The 22795-nt window shown below is 40.6% G+C and overlaps 1 protein-coding gene across 1 annotated transcript in view; it reads left to right on the top strand.

The window, feature by feature from the left end:
• vps26a (VPS26, retromer complex component A) overlaps positions 1-22025 on the top strand; it is a 55010-nt gene extending 32985 nt beyond the window's left edge. Inside the window, exons 6-9 of the mRNA XM_059947303.1 lie at positions 502-608; positions 724-792; positions 7124-7266; positions 21143-22025. Coding sequence (XP_059803286.1) covers positions 502-608; positions 724-792; positions 7124-7266; positions 21143-21253 — 430 coding nt within the window. The 3' untranslated portion in view covers positions 21254-22025. The remainder of the gene's footprint in view (positions 1-501; positions 609-723; positions 793-7123; positions 7267-21142) is intronic.
• The last annotated feature ends 770 nt before the right edge of the window (positions 22026-22795 follow it).

Genomic DNA, 22795 nt, shown 5'->3' with positions numbered 1-22795 from the left:
AAAAGGGCTGTTCACTCACGATCCCCAAACAATCTGACAGAGCTTGAGCAGTTTTGTAAAGAATGGGGACAAATTGCAGTGTCCAGCTATGCAAAGCTGATAAAAGACGTGGACTCAAAATTTTGCTGCTGAAGGTACATCTACTAAATACTGCAATCAATTATTTTGTGTTTAATAATTCTAATAAATTTAGACCAATTTGTAGGAATTTGTTTACACTTAAGAGTTTTTTTTTGTTGATCAGTGTCAAAAAGCCAAATTGAATCCACTGTGATTCAAAGTTGTAAAACAATAAAACATGAAGATTTCCAAGGGAGGAGAATATTTTTTATAGGCAGTGTATGTCTTATACTTAACTGCTACCACAAAAATAAACCTGATTCTGATGTTGGTACTTCAGAAACTAAAGTCTCAATGACAATAATGCTGAAGTGTTTGTGTGATGTACATTGTCCATCTCACCTTTAAGGCATGGATTCTATTCTGCTTTGATTTCATCAGATACCACTTGAAGGATGTGATAGTTGGTAAGATCTACTTCCTGTTGGTGAGAATCAAAATCCAGCACATGGAGCTTCAGATGATCAAAAAAGAGATAACTGGCATTGGTAAGATTGGCAGTGGGAATCTGGGAGATGGTTGATGGACCCCATGTGTTATTTCTCGCTCATTGAGATTGCGATACATCACTTGCCTGATATTTTATTTTTTTTGTTTGGAAAGGGCCCAGTACAACCACTGAGACTGAAACAATTGCCAAGTATGAAATCATGGATGGAGCTCCTGTTAAAGGTGAGATATATAATTATATAGCGTTTTTTGTATCTCAACAACTGAAAATAATTACCAAGTCATTTAGTGGCTGCATAATATGGACTGTTTACTACTATTGGAAGTAGGTTTAAAGGGCTGTTCTCTTCTTAGAGATCAGTGAAGCACGTAAAGCTAAACTCTTAAAACTTGCCTGTCCTAAGTTACACATTTATGGTGCTCTTTCCTGTCTGAAATGCCCGAAGATGTGCTTTGTTAAACTTTGTATAAATAGATTTGAGACAAATAGAATAATTTGCATTAACAACTTTCATGAAACAGTTGGCATTCTAGAGTGCTGAATGGTGGATGTGTTAGAGAACTGATCTTTTTCCGAGCGATTATTGAGTTGTGATCTGTTGCCACTGGTGCTATAGAGATTTCTGATCTCATTGCTATCCTCTAAACCTGCTATTTATCTGTACTGTCTTTTTCCCCCAGTGAAATCTAGTGATGGCTGAGGAATTTTGTGAAATGTGGAGTGTTTGTTGTTGATTCTTGTCTGAAGAAATAATTGAGCTGTACACCAGCAAGTGAAATAAGTGCCAACTGGTGCAATGATGTGGGTTGTTACTAAGATAATGACCAAGTATGCTGAGTGTGATTATTTTGTTTATCAGTGAACTAAAGCACATGACATGACAATATCAACCCAAACTGCACCTGACACTAAGGCAGCAATGAGAATGAATTGCTCAATGTCATGTCACAATTATTACCTTTATTCAGTTGAATGCCACGTTAGAATCATTGGTGACAGGAGGCAGATGATAGTGGTGCATGGTGATTTTCTGACTAAATCTGTAACAAGTGGTGTACTGCTGAGGTCAGTGCTGGGACCTTTCACTGATTTGGATGAGAAAGTGGGTGGTCTTATTGCTGATGTCACAGAAATTTGAGGAATCTTAGATTGTGAAGAAGGTTGTTCAAGAATACCAAGGGACATGGATGAGCTGAGCAATTTGGAATGATGGCAGGTGGAACTTAATAAAGAAAAACATGAGGCAAGGGTTATGCATTTTGGGAATTCAAATTCACATTTGTATGAGAGCAACTCATAAGTAGTAATGAAAAGCAAAAAGCTGCTAGAGGAGCTCAGCTGGTCAGGCAGCATCTGTAGAGGCAAATGGACGGTTCACATTTTGGGTGTCGACCTTTCTTGATGCAGAATTTCCACTGAAATGTTGACCACATGACCTCCTCGGACGCTGCCTGACTTTAACTCAGGCAGATTGTTTTCTGCTCCAGATTACACCTGCAGTTACTTGTGCCTGTATTAATGAAAAGATTTGCAAATGTTTAGAGCCTTTGATCATTCCAGGAGGGTTGTGACTTCTAAGAAAAGGCTGATATATTTCTTATGTTGAAGAATTACTGAGACGTTTAAGTTTGTTAATTTGATGTCAAGAAAGTTAAGAATGCTGATGGTACTTCAGTCAGGCTTTCTTCCAAATATCCATAAACATGGTTGAGTTGGAGAAGTAGAGAGTAGACATTGAGACTTCCAAACACCTTTTATAATGTATAGACTGCAGTACTACTTCAGCAATATCAGTACTATAGAGTTGTACATCACAGCCGTCTGCTTCCATGCCAGTCCTCCTCTCCATGGAGGGAGAGCGATTCATATGTTAATAGTTGGCTCATAGGAAGCAATAGTAATGGTTCATAAAGAGGAACGAGATAGAACAAGCAATGTTATAGCACAGTACAGGCCGTCAGCCCACAATGTTGTGCCAACCCTTTAACCTACTCCAAGGTCTATCTAACACTTCCCTCCCACATAACACTCCATTTTGTCTTTCATTCTCATGTCTATTTAAGAGTCCCTTTAATTGTCCCTCATGTCCTTCAACCATCACCATTTGCAGCACATTCTACACATCCACCACTGTTTTAAAAAAAATAAACCTGCCTCTGACATCCCCTCTGTACTTTAATGCCCCCTTGCATTATCCTTTTCTGTCCTGGGAAAAAGTCCACTCTATCTGTGCCTCTTATCATTTAGTACACCTCTTATCAAGTCACCTGTCATCCTCCTTTGCACCATAGAGAAAAGAACTAGCTCACTCCACCTATCCTCATAAGACACAGTCTAATCCAGGCATCATCATGGTAAATCTCCTCCGCACTCTCTCTAAAGCTTCCACATCTTTCCCATGATCATTGCTAACAGTTGTTTGCTTCGGTGAGACAGTATGAGATTTAGAAAGACCATGGACCTTTTGGAACTTTCAGAGTGCTTCATTTATCACCATTTACTAGACACTTGGCAAAGACCAATAAAAAGAAGTTGTACGTAAGTAGCGTGGTCACTGTGTTGGACAAATGGTTCAGTCTTTTATCAGAGATGTGTACAGTATACAACCCGAGATACTTAGTCTTGATAGACATCCACGAGAACCAAAAGAACCCTAAAAGAATGAACGACAAAAAAACTTTTCAAGCCCGAAGCCCCCTCTTCCTTCACACTCCCCCATGTGAGCAACAGCAAAGCATCAATCTCCCTCCTGCCACCCCAGCCATATTAGCAAAAAGCCTCAGCACTATGATCCACCAAGCAGTAGGAAAATACCCAAAGAGAGACCATGATCTGCAGTTAACAATCACTATTTCAACATGCCACAGGCTTTCACTCTCTCTCACTTAACAGGGGACAGAGAGTTGCCACCCATTTACAATGAAAGGAGAGAATAACAATTGCTGTTACAGTGTTACAGTCTACTTTGTCACTTCTTTATTCCGAAATTCTCCAACTCGAGAATCGGTAGCAAGCTCCCTACCGTAGAGAGAAAGAGAGAGCAGTCACTCAACTACAGACACGTCCGTCCGCTCATCCGCTGCAGCAGAATCCTGATGTTCCTTCTCCTACGGTGCTTCAGTTGGCAACACCAGCCTGGAATTGGTTGTCCACAGGGCTGCACCCCGGTGTCTTCCATAGCACGCCTGGAGAATGTCAGAAAGCAGCTGGTCAGTGAACTCCAAGAGCAGGAATTCATTGGCCGTGAAAAACTGCAGTTTTGAAAGATGTTGCAGATCAGGGATCTCGACAGAACCCCAGTCTCTTTGAAAAGGTAAAAAGGTCTTTAAAGAGAGGAATTTAAGCTGCTTCTGCAAAGAGGCTGCCAGTTGGCGCCAACTTAATTCCACCCTTGTGTTAAAGAAAGGTTAGTTTCAGGCTTTGGCTCAAGATGCTGAGATGAAAAGAGGTGAAGACTCTTGGTAGGTTTCTGGTAAGTTTGTTGGTACACAGCTCGCGTAGGGAGAATGGGTCCTGGGTCAGTGGGGTGTTCTTCATGTAAGATGTGGAAATGCGGGCCGAGTGGTAGCGTAGTGGTTAGCACAACGCTTTACAGTACCAGCGACCTGGGTTCAATTCTCGCCACTGCCTTTAAGGAGTTTATATGTTCTCTCCGTGACTGCATGGGTTTCCTCCGAGTGCTTCAGTTTCGTCCCACGGTCCAAAGACTTAACAGTTGGTAGGTTAGATTAATTGATTATTGTAAATTATCCAGTGATTAAGGTAGGATTAAATTGGGGGATTGCTGGCCAGTGTGGCAAGGCCCTATTCCACTTTGTATCTCAATAAACAAACTCCAGGAGAGTGTTTATCATCTCTACAATGTGCATCCAGTTACAGCTCCATACAGACCATTTTAGGGAACTGGAGCTGCAGCTAGATGATCTTCAGCTCACATGGGAGAATGAGGACATCATAGATAATCCCTACAGGTGACTGTCAGGAGAGGGAAAGGGAATAGGCAGACAGGACAGAGCGTCCCTGTGAGTGTTCCCTCACAGTATGACAACATACTACTTTGGATACTGTTTGGGGATGGGGAGGTTGGGGAATGACATATTGTGGGAAAGCTGCAGCATTGAGGTCTCAGGCACTGAGTCTGCCTCTGTGTGGATCAGAAGGGAAGTGGGGTAGAAGATGAAAGCAATGCTGATAGGAAATACAATAGTTAGAGGAGCAGACAGGAGATTCTGTGGATGTAGAAGAGACACCTGGATGGTATGTTGCCACCCAGGTGCCAGGGATGTCTCAGATTAGGATCTGCAGCATTCTAAAGTGGGAAAGGTAAGCAGGCAGAGGTTGTGGTGCATGTTGATACCAAAAACATTAGTAGGAAAAGGGTTGAAGTTCTGAAAGTATAGCGAGCTAGGTAGAAAATGGAATATCAGGATCTCAAGTGTAGTAATCTCTGGATTGCTGCCTGTGCTAAGTGCAAGTAAGGGTAAGAATAGGATGATTTGACAGATGATGTATGGCTGATGAATTGGTGCAGGGAGCAGGGTTTCTGGATTATTGGTATGATCCAGAAATCCAAAATTCACTTGCTCTTCTGATGAAAGTATGATCTGTATAAAAAGGATGGATTACACCTGAACTTGCGGGGGACCAATACTGTTGCGAGCAAGTTTGCTAGAGCTGTTGAGGGTTTAAAGTACTTTTGCAGGGGGATGGGAACCAGATTGATGGATCAGAGGATGGCACAATTGGTATACAAGTAGATGCGGTGTGTTTTGAGACTGTGGGAAAGTCAGATGATAGGGCAAAATTGCAGTCAGTGGGATAGGTCTTCAAAATGAAAAGATAAAGTTTAGAAAGGGAAAAGAATTTAACTTGCAGTAACATGGCAAAATTAAAAAGGGTGATGAATACAGAGCTGAAAGTGTTATATTTAATTGTACGGAGTACATGGAATAAGGTGCTGTTATGAATTGACAGTTATGTTGTTGTGGTCGTCACTGAGACATGGCAACATAACGTCCAGGGGTGCACATTGTATTGAAAGGGCAAGCAGAGGGATTGGGGTGATTCTAATGGGAAAAATTGATATCAAATACTTAGGCGTGACATAGGATCAGAAGGTTTAGAATGCTTGGTGGAGTTAAGAAACTGGAAGGGTAAATAAACCCAAGTGGAGTTACTGTATATACAGGCCTCCAAACAATGGTCAGGATGTGGGGTATCAATTACAATGGGAGATCAAAAAAGCATGTGAAAAGGGCAATATTATGATAGTTATGGGGGATTTCAGTTTGTAAATTGGAGAAATCAGGTTGGTCCTGGATCCTAAAAGAAGGTTTGCAATTTGAGGAGGAGAAGCTGAAATTGGATGTATCGGTGGAGTAAAGAGAATTACAGAAGCACGAGGGAGGAGCAAGCCAAAGTTGATTGCAAGGGGACACTTGCAATGGATGGAGTCTCTGGGAGCAATTCGGAAGATGGAGGATAGATGCAACCAAAAGAAAAGTATTCTAAAGAGAGGATGAGGCAACCATGGCTGACAGCATAAAAGTGAAAGAAAGACCATATAAAAAGATTGGGAAGCTTTTAAAAGTTGACAGAAGAAACCCAAAAATGCAATGAGAGGAAAAAACAAAACATGAAGGCAAGCTAGTCAGTAATATAAAATAGGATACAAAAAGTTTTCTCAGCTGTACCACCATGTGTTAGGGTGAGGTAATCAGAAGTGAACACAATACTCAAGTCTAGTCTAAAGGTATTAACTGATGCATTTCTCTCAAAAATCAAACTGAGAGGCAGAATAAGCTCTGGCTAGGATGCTGGGTTGTAATCCAAATGACAGCAGCCATACGGAATCTATGTTCTAGATGTGATTTTGATTTCTGATTAATCTTGGATCATGATTTTATTTACTCAGAGATACAGTTCAGAATAGGTCCAACCTGCCCTTTGAGATGCACTGCCCAATTTAACCCTAACCTAATAGTGGGAGAATTCACAATGACCAACTAATCTACTAACTGGTACGTGTTTGGACTGTTGGAGGAAACCAGAGCACCTGGAGAAAAGCCACACATTCCACAGGGAGGGTGTACAGACTCCTTACAAAGAGCATCAGGATTGAATTCTGATGCCTCGAGCATTGTGCTAATCGCTAGGCTACCATGGCACATACTCGATGCTGGTTTAATAAATCTTCATTGTGATTTTCAAACACCCTAGGTCTCTGTTTTGTTGTGCTCTATGCACAAACTATTCACAAGTGTATTTATTAACTGCATTTTTGAATGATTTAAAACATTTTGTCAATCAACAGCTAGTGAACCTGTTAGTGTCTTGGGAATATCTTCCAATCATAATCATTGGAATTATCTATGGAGCAGAAAATATCTATTAGCTATTCCTGTCAAGGATTGTTTATCTGAGAGTTTGCATAATATAGCTAAAATTAGAATTGTTACCCAAAAAGCATTCCTTTGAGTATATCATAAGAATATAATGGGTAGACCATAAGTATTGCTTGGAGCTATCATGCCATACATTTTGTTTATGAAGGTGAATCCATTCCAATCAGACTCTTCTTGGCTGGATATGATCTTACGCCGACAATGAGGGATGTCAACAAGAAGTTCTCTGTACGCTACTTCTTAAATTTAGTCTTGGTTGATGAGGAAGACAGGCGGTACTTCAAACAGCAGGTAGGTCTTGGGGTACGGAAATCAGATTGTGTGTGGGGTAGGTGACAGAGGAAAGAGAGTGTGAAGATATGGCAAAGGACATGAGCTGTCCACAGAATGTCACTGTATATTGCCAGCACCATCTTTACCAAACTTTGACAGACTAACTAGTGGCATCACAGCCTGGAAAGGAGAGACAATACCCAAGAAAAGAAAGTGATGAATATTGCTCAGTCCATCATAGGCCCACTATTGAGCATATGCACAAGGAGTGCTGTTACAGGAAAGCTGCAACTATCATCAAGGACCCCAATCATCCAGGCCTTGCTCTCTTCTCGCCATCAGGAAGGAGGTACAGGAACCTTAGGTCCCATACCATCAGGTTCAGGTACAGTTATTACCTTGCAATCATCAGGCTGCTGAACCAATGTGGATGAGTTCACTCACCTCAACACTGAACTGATTCCATAACTCATGAATTCACTTTTGCATATTGGTTGTTTGTCAGTCACTGTGTCCAGTTCTTCATTGATTCTATTATTTTTTTGTTCTATTGTGAATGTCATCAACAAAATGAATCTCACGGTAATATGTGGAGATATATATATGTACTTAGATAATTTTCTTTCTACATTTAATCGCTTATCTCCAATTCTACGCTATTATTTATTACTATTTTGTGTTTTACAGTTTGTCTTTTGCACATTTTCAGTGTTGAATTCTGATGTTTCAATCCAAGTATTTTCAGAAGTCTGGAAACTTGTTGCTTCACAATCATTTTATTAAGCATTAATAGAACAAAGGAAAGTTGTACTGACAGTGATAGAGGCCTACTAAGTGAAGGGTAAACTAAGATTAAGATAGCGCTAGTTTGTGTTTAGCTATTTTATATCCGTAGAAATGAGGAAAATTCTATTCAAGGTTGTAGATAAGAGTCAAGCAATGAGAAAGCACTTATTCAATACTGTAGTACCAAGTTAACCAATGAGAAAGCACATTTTCAAATAATGTAGAACAAAGAAGCTGAATGAAGAACCTTCTAGAGCTTTCCAGGATGATACTTTGGATAACCAGTAGAGGCATATAAGAACGACTTAAAATACAAGCAGATAATTCATTGTTAAACTGCAAAGAAAGTGACTAACAGTCTCCTTGATTCTAAATCATACATTTAGAATCATTACATCTGAAAATTCAGAGGCAGAAAAACTTGTATCTACATTAATTATAAAGTAATCAAAAAAACTAAAGATATGAAACATCAAAGGGTATGCATTCTTCTAAGTATTAATAAAATTGTCATTGTTAGGCTGGTTAGTAGGTGTACTATCACGGGTTTGAACTATTCTGTTAATTATCACCTTTAAACAAGTAAAAAAGATGTAAATTATGGTAAAGCATATTAGTCTTTGTGAATATGATCAACCAATTAGATTTTCATTCTTGTCAGGAGTATAAGTGCAACACTCCTTGCTTGTAACTGCACTTGTAATTTTTACTTTTTTAATCTTTCTTATACTCCTTACAACATCATAAAATGGGAATAAAATTGTTGGAAAATGTTGTGTCTCATTTATTTCTAGACTCAGGAGATAAAGGTAAGGCATGTATCTGTCTCATGATACAGATACAGGAAAAACCTTCCCTGAGGTACAAGATCCTAACCTGTTAGGTCGAAGAGAGTTTTTGACCTCATTTCCACATATTAAGTACATATTGCTTTTGACAAGATGGCACCGGAGAACCATAGTGAAGTTCTGCAAGCTACATAGAACAACTTATAAATAGACCTTTGTTGAATTATTCACATTGCAATCTGTTGCAGTGATTTCCTTTGAGCGACATATTTTTAAACCGATTTAATGACCTACAGATTTAACGATCAGCACGACATCTAGCACTTTGACAAACTTCTAAGCAGTGGAGAGTATATTGATTAGCTGCATTTCAGCCTGGTATAGAAATACCAATGCTCTGAATGGAAAATCCCTCAAAAAATAGTAGACATGGCCCAGTTCCTCATGGATAAAGCCCTGCCCACCATTGAGCACATCTACATGGAGAATTGTTGCAGGAAATCAATGTCTATTGTCAGGGACCCCCACCACCCAGGACGTGCTCTCTTCTCACTGTTGCCATTATGAAGAAGGTACAGGAGCCTCCAGACTCATACAAACACCAGGTTCAGGAACAATTACTATCCCTCAATCATCAGACTTGTTAACAAAAGGGAATAGCTTCACTTGTACCATCATTGAAATGTTCCCATAATTTATGGACTCTTCATCTCCTGCTCTTGATATTTATTGCTTATTTATTATTATTATTATTATTATTATTATTTCTTTCTTTTTATATTTGCACAGTTTATCTTCTGCACTCTGATTGAATGCCCAAGTTGGGCTGTCTTTCATTGATTCTGTTATGCTCACAAGAAAATTAATCTGAGCTATACATTGTGACATATATGTACTTTGATAATAAGTTTCCTTTGGACTTTTGAATCTTCTGAAGGACTTGGCGGACTTAACTCTAAAGCAAGCAGTTATGGCACCTTTAAACGATAATGCCCTAAGAAAAAGGATAATGTATTGTAGGGAAATGAATTGTGTTCTGAGCTTTACTGAGATGCGGCTCACTCAGAGTATGCCATATACAACGATTAAATGCGAAGAGCACAATACACATGATAGACCAAACTGCTGATTCATAAAGTCAAATAGTGAGGATGTGTGCTTTATGATAAACCCTCTGTGGTGCTCTGATCCATTGGTTTTGTCATACTCGTATTCCCTCCGATCTTGAACACCTAACAATCAAATGCCAACAATTCTGTTTACCAAGAGCCTTTTCCTCCCTGACCTTGATGGCAATTTACATACCATCAGCACCCGATTATAATTAAGCACTTGGGATACTGCATGATGCTATTACCAGACATGAAATGATCCACATCAATGCATTTTGTATCATAGTCAAAGATTTCAATCAGGCTTGTTTGGTGAATTCCCTGCCCAATTGCCATACATATATAACCTGTTGCACTAGAGATCCCAATACACTTGACCATTAAGATAAGGAATGCCTACCGTTCCATGCCCAGATGGCATATCAGGAAATCTATCACTTGGCTGTCCTTCTCCTACGTATGTAAAGGCAGAGACTAAAGAGCAAGGCTCCAGAAATAAAGACAACAAAAGGTGGTCGTGGGAGGTAGAGGAGCAGCTGTAGGATTGCTTCAAGTCGGTGGACTAGGCTGTGTTTAAGGACTTATCTGTGGATCTGAATGAATACACCACTATAAAGTCCGTGACAACAAAGACAGTTGTAGATGTGTGCATCCCCACAAAATCATTCAATGTCTTCCCCAACCAGTAGCCCTGGATGAACCACGAGATCCACAATCTGCTGAAGGCCAGATCAAAGGCATTTAAGTCTGGTGTCCAAGAAAGTTGGAAGGATTGCAGGTACAATCTCTGGAAAGTCATCTTTCAGGGGGAGTAGAAATTCTGAACCAAGTTTGAATCAATGAAGGATGCTTGGCAGCTGTTGCAGGGTTTGAACGTTATCCCCTCTTACAAAGTGAAATCAAGTGACATGGGTGACATCAGGACTGGGCTTCACTTCCAGATGATGTCAATGCCTTCCATGCTTGTTTTGACTGTCAAAACATGGAGGAACCATCACGGAACTCCCACAGCCCATGATGACCCTGTGCATTCACTCCCTGAGGCCGACACGAGGGCATCCTTCTGGAGGATGAACTGATGGAAGCATCTAGCCCAGATGGGGTATCTGGCTGAGTACTGAAGACCTATGCTGATTGGGATCTTTAAATTCTTGCAGGCTTCAATTATACCAGTGCCTAAGAAGAATGTGGTAACCTGGCTCAGTGACTCATCCAGTAGCACTTGCATCCACAGTGAAGTGTTTTGAGAGGTTGGTAATGGAATATATCAACTCCTGCTTGAGAAGCGACTTGGATCCACTCCAATTTGCCTACCGGCTCTTCACTCTAACTGGAACATCTGGACAATAAATATCCATACATCAGTGTGCTCATTATTGATTGCAGCTCAGCATTCAATATTGTCACCCCCTCAAAACTAATCAAAAAGCTTCAGGACCTTGGCCTCAGTACCTCCTTGTGCAGTTAGATCTTTAATTTCCTCACTTGTACCCCACTCATTTCAGATTGACAATAACAGCTCTACAATTTCCATCAGCACAGGTGCACCACAAGGATGTATGCTTAGCCCCTGTTATAGGTTAGCATACATTTTACACTTATGACTGAGTGGCTAAGAACAATTCCAATATCATATTTGTTGTCGGTTGAATCAAAGGTGGTGACAAATCAGCATATAGGGGGGAGACTGGTGCCACAACAACAATCTCTTACTCAATGTCAGCAAGACAAAGGAGCTGATTATTTGCTTCAGGGGGAGGAAACTGGAGATCTATGAGCCAGGTGGAGAGGGTTAGCAACTTTAAATTCCTCGGTGTTATTTCAGAGGACCTGTCCAGCGCCCAGCATGTAAGAAGTGCTGTTATGAAGAAAGCAGGGCAGCATCTCTACTTCCATAGGGGTTTTTGAAGATTCAACAAAACTTTGACAAACTTCTATAGGTTTGTGGTGTAGAGTTTATTGACTGGCTGTGTCACAGCCTGGTATGGAGACACCAATGCCCTTGAACGGAAAATCCTACAAAAAGTAGTTAGTGAGTATGGCATAGTCCATCATGGATAAAGTCCTCCCCACCATTGAGCACATATACTTGGAGAATTGTTGCAGGAAAGAAACATCTATTATCAGGGACCCCTACCACCTAAGTCATATTCTCTTCTCTCTGCTGCCATCAGGTGAAAAGGTACAGGAGCCTCAGGACTCACACCAACATGTTCAGGAACAGTTATTCAACTATCAGGCTCTTGAACCAGAGGGGATAACTTCACTCAACTTCATTTGCTCCATCACTGATCTGTTGCCACAACCTAAGGACTCATTTTCAAGAACTCTTAATCTCATGTTCTCTATTTGTTGCTTATTTAATTATTATTTTAAAATTCTTTTTGTATTGGCACTGTTTGTTTTTGCACCTGGATGTCTGCCCTTTTCGTGCGATGTTTCATTGTTTCTATTATGGTTAATTGATTATGCCTGCAAAAACGTGAATCTCAGGGTTGTATATGATGGTATTTGAAGTTCCATGAACTTTATCTGGAGCTTTGTTGAATTGTAATATTTTTCTGATCATCAATGAAAATTCCAGAGTCATTGCCCCATTTAGGACAATGTAGAGTGTAAATGCATGAAGTATTCATTCATGGATGGTACCTTCTTAAATCAAGCAAAAGGTAGCTTTTATAGTGAATACAGAAAAATAACACAGATGTGGATATATCCCAGGATAAGACATGAATATGGTCAGATATGATATTCCCTTAATGATGCTATTTTTTACATGAATGAACCAGTACAAGACAGTATGTGGGGGAGCATGATCATTGTATATTGATGTCTACCTTGAGAATAATGAATCATGAGTGTGATGTCAACATCACCATTGCTGGAATGTTTCTTCTGGATCTGCCAGAATGCCTAGTATTGGTGAATATTTTGAAGTGTGTGGTAGATATTGACATACCTGGCCGCCTCCTTTTTGCCGGGCGCGGTGGCGCGCGCCTGTAATCCGGCTACTCGGAGGCTGAGGCTGTCGGATTACTTGAGGCCAGGAGTTCTGGGCTGCTGCGGGCTGTGCCGATCGGGTGTCCTCACTAAGTTGGGCATCGATATGGTGTTCCCGGAGGAGTCTGGAATCACCAGGTTGAGTAAAGAGGGGTGAATCGGCCCAGGTCGGAAACGGAGCAGGTCAAAGCCCCCGTGCCCATCAGTAGTGGGATCGCGCCTGTGAATAGACGCTGCAGCGCAGCCTAGTCAACACAGTGAAACACGGTCTCTTTTAATAAAAAAAAACAGCTAGTGTTAACAGCATCAGCAAATTCATGTGATATTCACAAGTATATATTGAGTTCTCTCAACTGGTACACTGAGTAGGGAAACTTGGCAAAAATATAACAACAAATAATATTGGAATAAACTTCATAATGTTCAATTGTTGCCGACTTGCTTGAAGTCTTCTGACTGGTTAGTGATTTGCTCACTGTCACCCAGTAGTGTAGGCACTGGGCCAAGAGATTACTAGCACAATAACCACAGCACTTTGTTGTCCTTGTCAGGTACCACTTAGCTGTTTGCAGAGGTTGGTATCCACATTTACTGCCAAGTTGGTAATTAACATTACTTGATAGGGACCTTCCCATTGAGCTCCTAGTGTACCCTTCTGTCATTTCTTAATCAGGACCCACTCACCAGGAATCATGGTATGTTGTTCTTCTGTTGGATTACTCCAAGTGACAAAAACCTGTTGAGAAGCAGACTGGATAGCTTGAGTTAATTTCACACAAAAGTTAACTGAACTGTCTGCCATAATGTGTAAATCAGACTCTCTGAGATAGAGGGCTCCCTGCAGTTGATGGATGGATTGGTTGATGGATCCTCTCATTTATTCAACTTGTCCTGATGACTCCACGTGACGTGGACGATGTTCATCAGTCGACATAATTCCCAGTGAAATGGGTTCTTCGGTCAGAGTCAATGTGACGTGGAATATAATCCTGATCAGAGTTTTTGCTGCGGGTCTAGTCGTGGCTTTCTTTGCTGGAGTGCCTTCCACCCATCTTGTCCACTATTACTCATGTATTTGAATATCCTTAATACTTTGGTAAAGAAATGTAGTCCACTTTTAAGTTTAAAAAATGGATCAGGTGGGTGAGGAGTACTCATGGTAGCCTTTCCACTGTTCCAGGATTCATCTTTTTGACATGTTATGCATCTTTCAAATGTTTGTCGATCTTGTGCCCGAACTTTGGATTCCACCATCATTCGGAGAAGGTTGATCATCTTTTACACTCCAATGTGTCTAATGTATCTGCAGTGCCAGATAAGGAAGCAAGGTAGTTGGAGCTATTAGTCTGTGACTAGTGCCATATCTGTTTAATCTCCCACCATTCTCCATCCAGAACCACTTGGTTAGAATATTGAGCTTACAACTTTTGTGTCTTGTATGTTCACCTGTGATAGAGATCAACTTTGTTTCCACAATTCCAGTTGTTGGGTTCACTGCATATGTTAATGGTACTTTTATTTATTTTTGTGCTGCCTTTTTTGCAATTTCACCTGCATGTGCATTTCCAGTGCCTTCCATTGTAGGTATTTTGGAGTGGCTTTTACATTTTAATAGCAACTTCTGACAGCAGTTGAATGACATCATTATGTTCTCATACCATGGCCATTCTTAATTACAACCATAAATAATCCTCTTTGTCTCCATAAGTTTCCAAAATTATGAACAAGTCCTAAAGGGTATTGGGAATTAGTGTAGATCTTAGCTGATCTTCCCTCTGCCTCTTCCCTCTTACAGGCTTCAGTCAGAGCTTTTAGTTCTGCCTATTGCACAGATGTACCAGGAGCCGTGCTTCCTGATGCCAGCATTTCAGTTTCAGAAACAACTGCCCATTAGCCATTCAGATTCCTCTTAATTGTTGAGCCATCAGTGTACAGATCTTTGGCAGAGTAACAACCGACTGGATGCTGTCGGTTTCCATGTTTTTGCGAGTTAAGGAAAGTTGAACAGACATTGATGGGTCTAATAGGTGAAGCGAAAGCTAAGATTAAGATTAAGGTGGTGCTGCTTTGTGGTTAGCTGTTCATGCCTATAAAGATGAGGAAAATTCCATTCAGATAGGAGTCAATGAGAAAACACTCAATACTATAGTACCGTTAACCAATGAGAAACACTTGTTCAACTCTGCAGAACAAAAATCTTCCAGAACCTTCTAGAAACCTAGTAAACTGCTTTGTACATATAAGAACTACTTAAGATGCAAGCAGATAATTGTTAAACTGCAAAGAAAATAACAATTAAACAGTCATCTAACATCGGTCTTTGTGTATAGTTTTTCATTGCTTTATTGTATTTATTCTGTGAATGCCTGCAAGAAAATGAATCTCCGGGTTTTGGTGACATATACATAGATGATTTATTTTGAAGGATGAGTCAGTTCTCTCATTTGAGTCTAATATTGTGCAACGGCAGTGTGGACTCTGTGCATGATGAAAGTAATTCTGTCAAATATCTTATCAAGCAGTATTGCCAATGCCTCGACTTCTTCAGGAGATTGAAGAAATTTGGCACATTGATTTTGACCCTCACCAATTGTTATCAAAGCTGAATAGAATGCATCCTATCTGGACACATCACAGCTTGATTTGGTATCTGCTCTGTATATAACCACAAGAAACTGCAGAAAGTTGTGGACACAGCTCAGCATGTCACAGAAAGCAGCCTCCTCGCCATGGGCTCTGTCTACATTTCTCACGACCTTCGTAAAGCATCCAGCATAAAGATCCCACCCACTGTAGACAATTCTGTCTTCTCCCCTGCCCTTTAGGCAGAAGATAGAAAAGCCTGAGAGCATGCACTAGGCTCAAGGACTGCTTGTATCCCACTTTTATAAGACTATTGAATATTTCCTCTAGTTCAATAAGATCTTGACCTCCCAATCTACCTCAATGTGACTCTGCAATTTGTTTACCTATACTGCACTGTAACACTTTAGCTTTTTTTTTTGCACCACTCTTGTTGTTTTACCTTGTACTACCTCAATGCACCATAGTTTTGCAAACTGTTGGTACAGATCCATTCATTATAAGTTCTTCACCGTATGTCAGTACATGTGTCAATAATAAACCAATTTGTCTCTTCCTTGCAACTCCTTGAATAAATTGTGTCACCAGTAGGTCACTTGATTTGACTTTACCCACACAGCAGTATGTAGTGTCAGACAGAAGGTCCCCATGTCTGTGCTAACCCTTTTGCCCATCTACACGAATCACATTTGCCTTGCTTAGTCAAGCACCTATCCAATACCTTTAACTGTAGTGATTGTACTTGATTCCACCACCTGTGGCAATGCGTTCTAGACTTCAACCACTCTGTGTAACTCTGTCTGCCAATTATCATTTCATATAAGGTCCGTCCTTTATTCAGGGAAAACCAGACCACCCTAACCAATCACTCCCCATATCCAAAGTCCTCCATTCCAGGCAACACCTCGGTGAATCTCTGCACTCTCTCCAGTACATCCACGTCATTCCATGTTGGGTTTTCCCTGGATCTATGGAATTTTAAATGCTCTGGTTATGTTAATCTATAACATTTAAAATCTTTTTTTATTCCCATTGTAAAATACATTTTTATCAGCATTAAATAATCCATCTGACCAATGTGCTGGTACCACTTATTCAGTGCAAGTGTCTTCAACTTTTTGCAGTCCTTGCCACACTTAACAACAAGCTAATTGCTATATTCCATTAAGTTCTGATTTACATGCAAATACTCCCCTGACTCGCTACTGCCATACAGTCCCTCTTACTTTAGGGATCTTTCCCTGTCTATAAATAGCCAAATTCTTTCTTAACATCACTTGGGATGTGAGTCATTCCAAATCTAACCTTCAACCATTGGCTCAGTTTACCCTTCCTTTGAATTTTGGGGATTATTCTTGGAGTTACTGCTTCTTTTCCAATATCCCTTGAGATTGTGAGATTATGTAAACAGCCTGACACTTGAGGTTTGTCTTTGTGCCTTTTGTATGTGAATAGTGTCCGCCACTGGTCATCAGGTTCTACTGTCACTGAGCACTCCTGGAAATGAGGCTGCAGATCTACATTGTGAGAGAAATGATGGTGGAGACAGTGGAGAAAGGGCATTTCAGTTGAGAGGATTGGAAGCAGAAGTCCAAGTTTCTCAATGTGTACAAACCTTCAGAATGGATTTCCGACTCCAAAGAAAAAGTATATGCACATTGGCAAAAACCTTGGGTAGAGAATGGATTATGACGCAGGGCAGAGAAATAGGGATCTTGAACTGGGTAGAATGGTCGATGGAACAAAACAGTAAATGGAAGTCTGAGTAGTGTAATGATGTGACTTGGCTTTTCAACTATGACGGAGACCACAGTAAAACATGTTCCTTCCATTTAGAGTCACTTGGTAGTCAGAAGCAGGCGGTGAGAGAGTAAAAGTGAGTTGTCATAGTTTACTGCCGTCAGGATGACCTTGGAACAATTATATTACAAAAATGAATAAAATTTGTGAAGTTTGTGTAATTTATAAGCAGCATGGGACAGAGACCCCATGAGTTTAATGTTTAGCTTTCAACAGAATGCTGGGAAATGGAGAGGAAAAATCTCTTTGTGCATCTGGTCAATGGTTCAAGTGTATTCAAAGTAAAATAGTAAAGAATTGGAAATAAGTGATTAAAATAGAGAGAAAAATAGAAAAAGGTCAAAATTCAAAATAAATCTATTTTTTTAAGTATGTATATGTAACCATACACTACCTTGAGATTAATGTTCTTGCAGGCATTCACAGTAGAACAAAGAAATATGAGAGAACAAATAAAAAATAACATACAATGACTGACAAAGGATTCAATTATATTTATATTATCAAAGAAGATAGAAATGATACAATCTGAGATTTGTCTGCTTACAGGCAGCCACAAAGGAAGAAATCCAAAAGAATCAATTAAGAGAAAAGACCAATACCTAATGCAGAGAGAAAGAGGGATAAAACACAAATTATGCAACAATAAAGCAAGCAATAACATTTTGAACCAAATTGAGACCATAGTCCCTGATTCCAGAACAGCCAGAGTAGGCCTATAGCCATGGTCTCCATTCATCATATAGTTGGGCAAATTGTCACAAAGCTCACAGGCATAAAGCATGAGGCAGCTAGAGCACTCTCACAGTTTCAGTGCTGCAGAGAGAGGGGCGAACATTGCAGAAGAGCGAAGGGCATCGACCTGACCCTCGTCTCCAGTCTCGACATCCTGCCATCAGTGTATCTGGGCAGGTATTTAAATCAACAAACACCGGGTTTGTCCACGCACTGGGACCCAGCCCTGCTGCAGCGATACATGCTGGACCTAGACCTCTGCTGCCTGGTGTGAAGCTATTCTCAATCTCTCCAAACTGGCTCGGTGCTCAGAGTGATCCAGCTTTGCACTCTGTGTAGATGGAGAGGCACCGAAACTCCTCCGCCTCGGCATCTCTCAACTCCATCTCTGACATCAGCATGACCTCCAACAAAAGAAGACAATTTGTGCAAATATATGAAAGTACGTAATTAATACTCAGAATATAAGTTGTATAATCCTTGAAAGTGAGTCCATAGGTTGTGGAATCAGTGCAAAGTTGTAGTGAGTGGAATTATTCACTGGTTCAGGAGCCTGATGGTTAAGGGGTAATAACTGTTCCTGAACCTGGTAGTAATGGAGTTAAGGCTCCTGTACCTACTTTCTGATGGCAGTAGCAAGATGAGAGCATGGCCTGGAGGGCAGGGGTCCTTGATGATGGATGCTGCTTTCTTGTGGCAGCTCTCCTTGTAGATGTACTCAATGGTGGGGATAGCTTTGCCTCTGATTGACTGGGCTGTATCCACTTACGTTCTTGGGCATTGGTGTTTCCATACCAGACCATGATGCAACCAGATAGGATACTATCCGCTGTGCAAACTTTTAAGAAAACAGAGTTGCTGTCGTGCATTCTTTATGATGGAGCTTATGTGCTGATCCCTGGACAGATCCTCTGATATAGCATCAAGGAATTTAAAGTTACTGACCCTCTCCACCTTCAGCCCTCTCATGAGGACTGGCTCATGGACACCTGGCTTCTTCATCCTCTAATCAGCTCTTTGGTTTTGCTGACATTGAGTGAGAGATGATTGTTCTGGCACCATTCAACCAGATTTTCAATCTCCTTCCTATATGCTGATTCATCACCACCTTTTGGACAACAGTGGTGTCATCGGCAAACTTAAATATGGCATTGGAGATGTGCTTAGCCTCATAAATTGAGCAAACCAAGGGACTAAGCACACAGCCTTATGGTGTGTCTGTGCTCATGGTGATTGTGGAGATGTTGCCAATCTGTACTGACCAGAAAATACTAATTCAATAAAATAATTTGGTTATACATCCATATTAATAATTGTGGGACAGATAATGTGATGAGGTTATACATTATGGAGCTCTTTGAGCCCACTCACCTTAAACCTATGCCCTCTAGTTTACTACCCTGTGAAAAAGACTCAAACAAGCCCCCCCCCCCCCCATAATTCTGTAAGCTATAAGTTTACCCAGTAGTCTCCTGTGTTCCAGGATAAACCATTCTTCCAACATATCCAGTCTCTTCAAACTCAAGCTGTCACATCCTGGTAACTTCACTGAATCTTTTCTGTATCCTCTCTAGCTTACTTATTTTATTCTATTTAGAGAAACAACGTGGAGTGGGCCCTTCCAGCCTTTTGAGTCACACCACCGGCAACCCTCGATTTAACCCGAGTTTAATCATGGGAAGGTTTATAATGACCAAATAACCTACTAACCAGAATGTCTTTGGACTGTGTGAGGAAACCAGAAAACCCCTGCATTCCATGGGGAGGACGTACAAACTCCTTACAGAGGACGAACAGATTGAACTCCAAACTACGACACCCTGAGCTATAATAGTTTTGCGCCTGCCACTACGCTAACATGGTGCCCTAGTAAGACCGCAAGACATAAAAGAAAACTTGGGCCATACGGCCCATCGAGTCTGCTCTATCATAGCTGATCCATTTCCCTCTCAACCCCACTCTCCTGACTTCTCCCTGTAGCCTTCATTGCCCTAACTAATCAAGAACCTATCAACCTTGGCCTTAAATACACCCGATGACCTGGCCACCATGGCCGCCTTTATTCTAAGTGGATATTGTTCTATTCTGAGATTGTACCCTCTGGTCCTAGACTCCCCTACCATAGGAAACATCCGCTCCATATCCACTCGATATAGGCCTTTCATTATTCAATAAGTTCCAAGGAGCTTTCCCTTCATTCTCCAAATTTCAGTGAGTAAAGGCCCAGAGCTATCAATCGCTCTTCATATGATGAGCCTTTCATTCCTTGCCAACCTCTTCTGAACCCTCTCTAATGCTAGCATAGCCTTCTTAAATAAGGGGTCCAAAACTGCTAATAATTTATCACATCCATAGAATCTCATGTCTACTCCTCTAACTGTGGAATCCTCTGTCACTACTCTTCATCCCCCTTTCCTTCTGAGCCATGGTGGCACTGTATCAAAGATTCAGTCTTTGTGGCTCCTCTGGTAGGTTATCCTCCTCAACAGTATCCAAAATGGTATACTTATTATTGAGGGGAATGGCCACAAGGGTACTCTGTACTGGCTGCCAATTTCCCTTCCCTCTCCTCTCTCCCTTTATTCAAATTTCTTGCACCCCAACCTACGTGAGGCTTCCAGCACTGATACAACTCAGCTGTGCTGCCGAGAAAAGCTTGAATAGAAAGGGGATGATAAATTATTTGGGAAAGGTGGGGAGGTAGAGTTGAGGCTAGGATCACACCAATGGTGATCCTATTGAAGGCAGAGCAAGCTACCCAGCACCTTGCTCCTGGTCCTAACTGGTATGTTTAATTTCTAATGTGCTTTGTTAACTGATGTCAGTTAACTGTAGTGCAGTTACAATTGCCAGTATCGTCTTGAGTCAGAAGGAAGGCAAAGTATGTGTCCTCCAGAACTGCTCTTTGGAAGTGGTAGTATGAAACCTTCTAAAGGAATATCTCAGTTGTGTCCCATGATCAAAATAAATAATAGCCTGCCAGTTTATTTGTGTTTGCATTAGATTATTGTCTAAATCACCGGCTGGTTCTAATCCAGCAAGTGAAAATATAAAGCTGAGCCTATTAAACAAGAGTTTTTATTTTGACAGGAGATTGTACTATGGAGGAAAGCTCCTGAGAAGTTACGGAAAAGAACCAATTTCCATCAGCGTTTGGAATCTCCAGAGCCACAGGCTTCTGCTCAGCAGCCTGAAATATGAGTGATCAGGGCAACTATCTCTTTAAGATTTGCCAAAATCCACAGACATGGTCATTGTGTTCCAAGCTCAGTTTCTTTGTGACACTAAACTTTCAGAAAACTAATTGTTTTTCAAACACTGGAACATGTAAAGCTATCATTTTATACCACATAAAATTTGAGTTAGTTTGAACGTGCACTAAAAATCTGTACAAAGCAGGATGTTTATTTGGTCCTGTATGGCTGATCTAGTTAAGCTGCTTGGGCCTGAGATTTACTGTTCATGAAGTACAGATGCTTAAATATGTCTAGGGCATTTAACAATAATGATTTTAAGCACACAAGTTAGTGTGGGGAGATATTTGAAGAGTTTTTGTATACTTCTAATTCAGCAATTGAAATTCGGTGATTGGTCTTGCTTCTGTTAGAATTTTTGCATGCTGTACCTCTTTGGCATATTCCACTTGTTTAGATAGCAGAGATTCTACAATTGTTCTGTACTTCAGTCACAGGTCCTAGCAGATAAAGCACTGTCCAAGTCCTGACCTGTAACCTCCACTGGTGTGCAGTAATTGTCATTGCAAGTAACTACGTAAAGTTTCCAATTTCCCATTGTTTATGTCAATTGCAACTTCAAAGCCATTTAATTCCAGATATTTTCCTGCATGTCCATGTCTGAAATCAATAAATGGAAAATTGGAAATATTTTAATACTTCTATAATATCTGTACTTGTATCAGCCTGGGAAAATGTATTCTTTCTATATTCAATAAAACTTCTGCCAATGTATCTTAGCTACTCTCATTCATTTCAGATGTTGTATAAATCTCTGTAGAGGGGAAATCCAAGCCAGGTTAAGGGTTAGAGTTGGCGGATAACAAATGAAATTAGTAATAAAGATTGAAGATGATATTGATTGATAGTGACTGTTAATAGAATATTTAGCGTCATTGTCTAAACCTTCCAACATTCGTGATTTCCAATGAGCATCATTGGAGAAGCTTAGGGGGGATGAAGAGAATTGTTTTTTTTTCTCCTTGTATATTAAAAGATCTCTTTTACAGAGTGCTAAAACACTGCATTAGTCCCTAATAACATTATTGTGATAAGATTATTAATAGGCTTGTTATCAAATTAAATTTGATTCTGGAGATTTGACTCTGGCTCAGTATGGTAGCTGAGCGGATTAGCGTAACACTAGCACAAGACTATTGGAGTGTTGGAAGAGAATGGCAAAGTCAGCCAGATGAAGGGTTACTATGTCAGAGGCCATAGATAAGTCAAGAAGGAGGCTCAGTGACTGGGAGCAGCATAGTGGCATTGTAGGCAAGCTGCTGCTACGCATTTCCAGAGGAAGGTTCAATCATGACCTTCCATGCTCCATGGAGTTTGCACGTTCTCTCTGAATGGCTGCCATCAAAGTTAGTTACTTGGCCTTTCCCTTTTTCCCTTTATGTACAATGATACCTCATCAGTGTTCACTAACACCCACCACCCCAATTTCCCACTCCCATTCTCCAGGATGATACCCCATCGCCAAAGTACATTTGAGGTTTATAATCAG

The sequence above is a fragment of the Hypanus sabinus genome, chromosome 22 (genome assembly GCF_030144855.1).
Source record: "Hypanus sabinus isolate sHypSab1 chromosome 22, sHypSab1.hap1, whole genome shotgun sequence".
Lineage (NCBI taxonomy): Eukaryota > Metazoa > Chordata > Chondrichthyes > Myliobatiformes > Dasyatidae > Hypanus > Hypanus sabinus.
The sequence above is the reverse complement of the archived record's forward strand: the minus strand, read 5'-3'. Positions and strand labels throughout refer to the sequence as shown.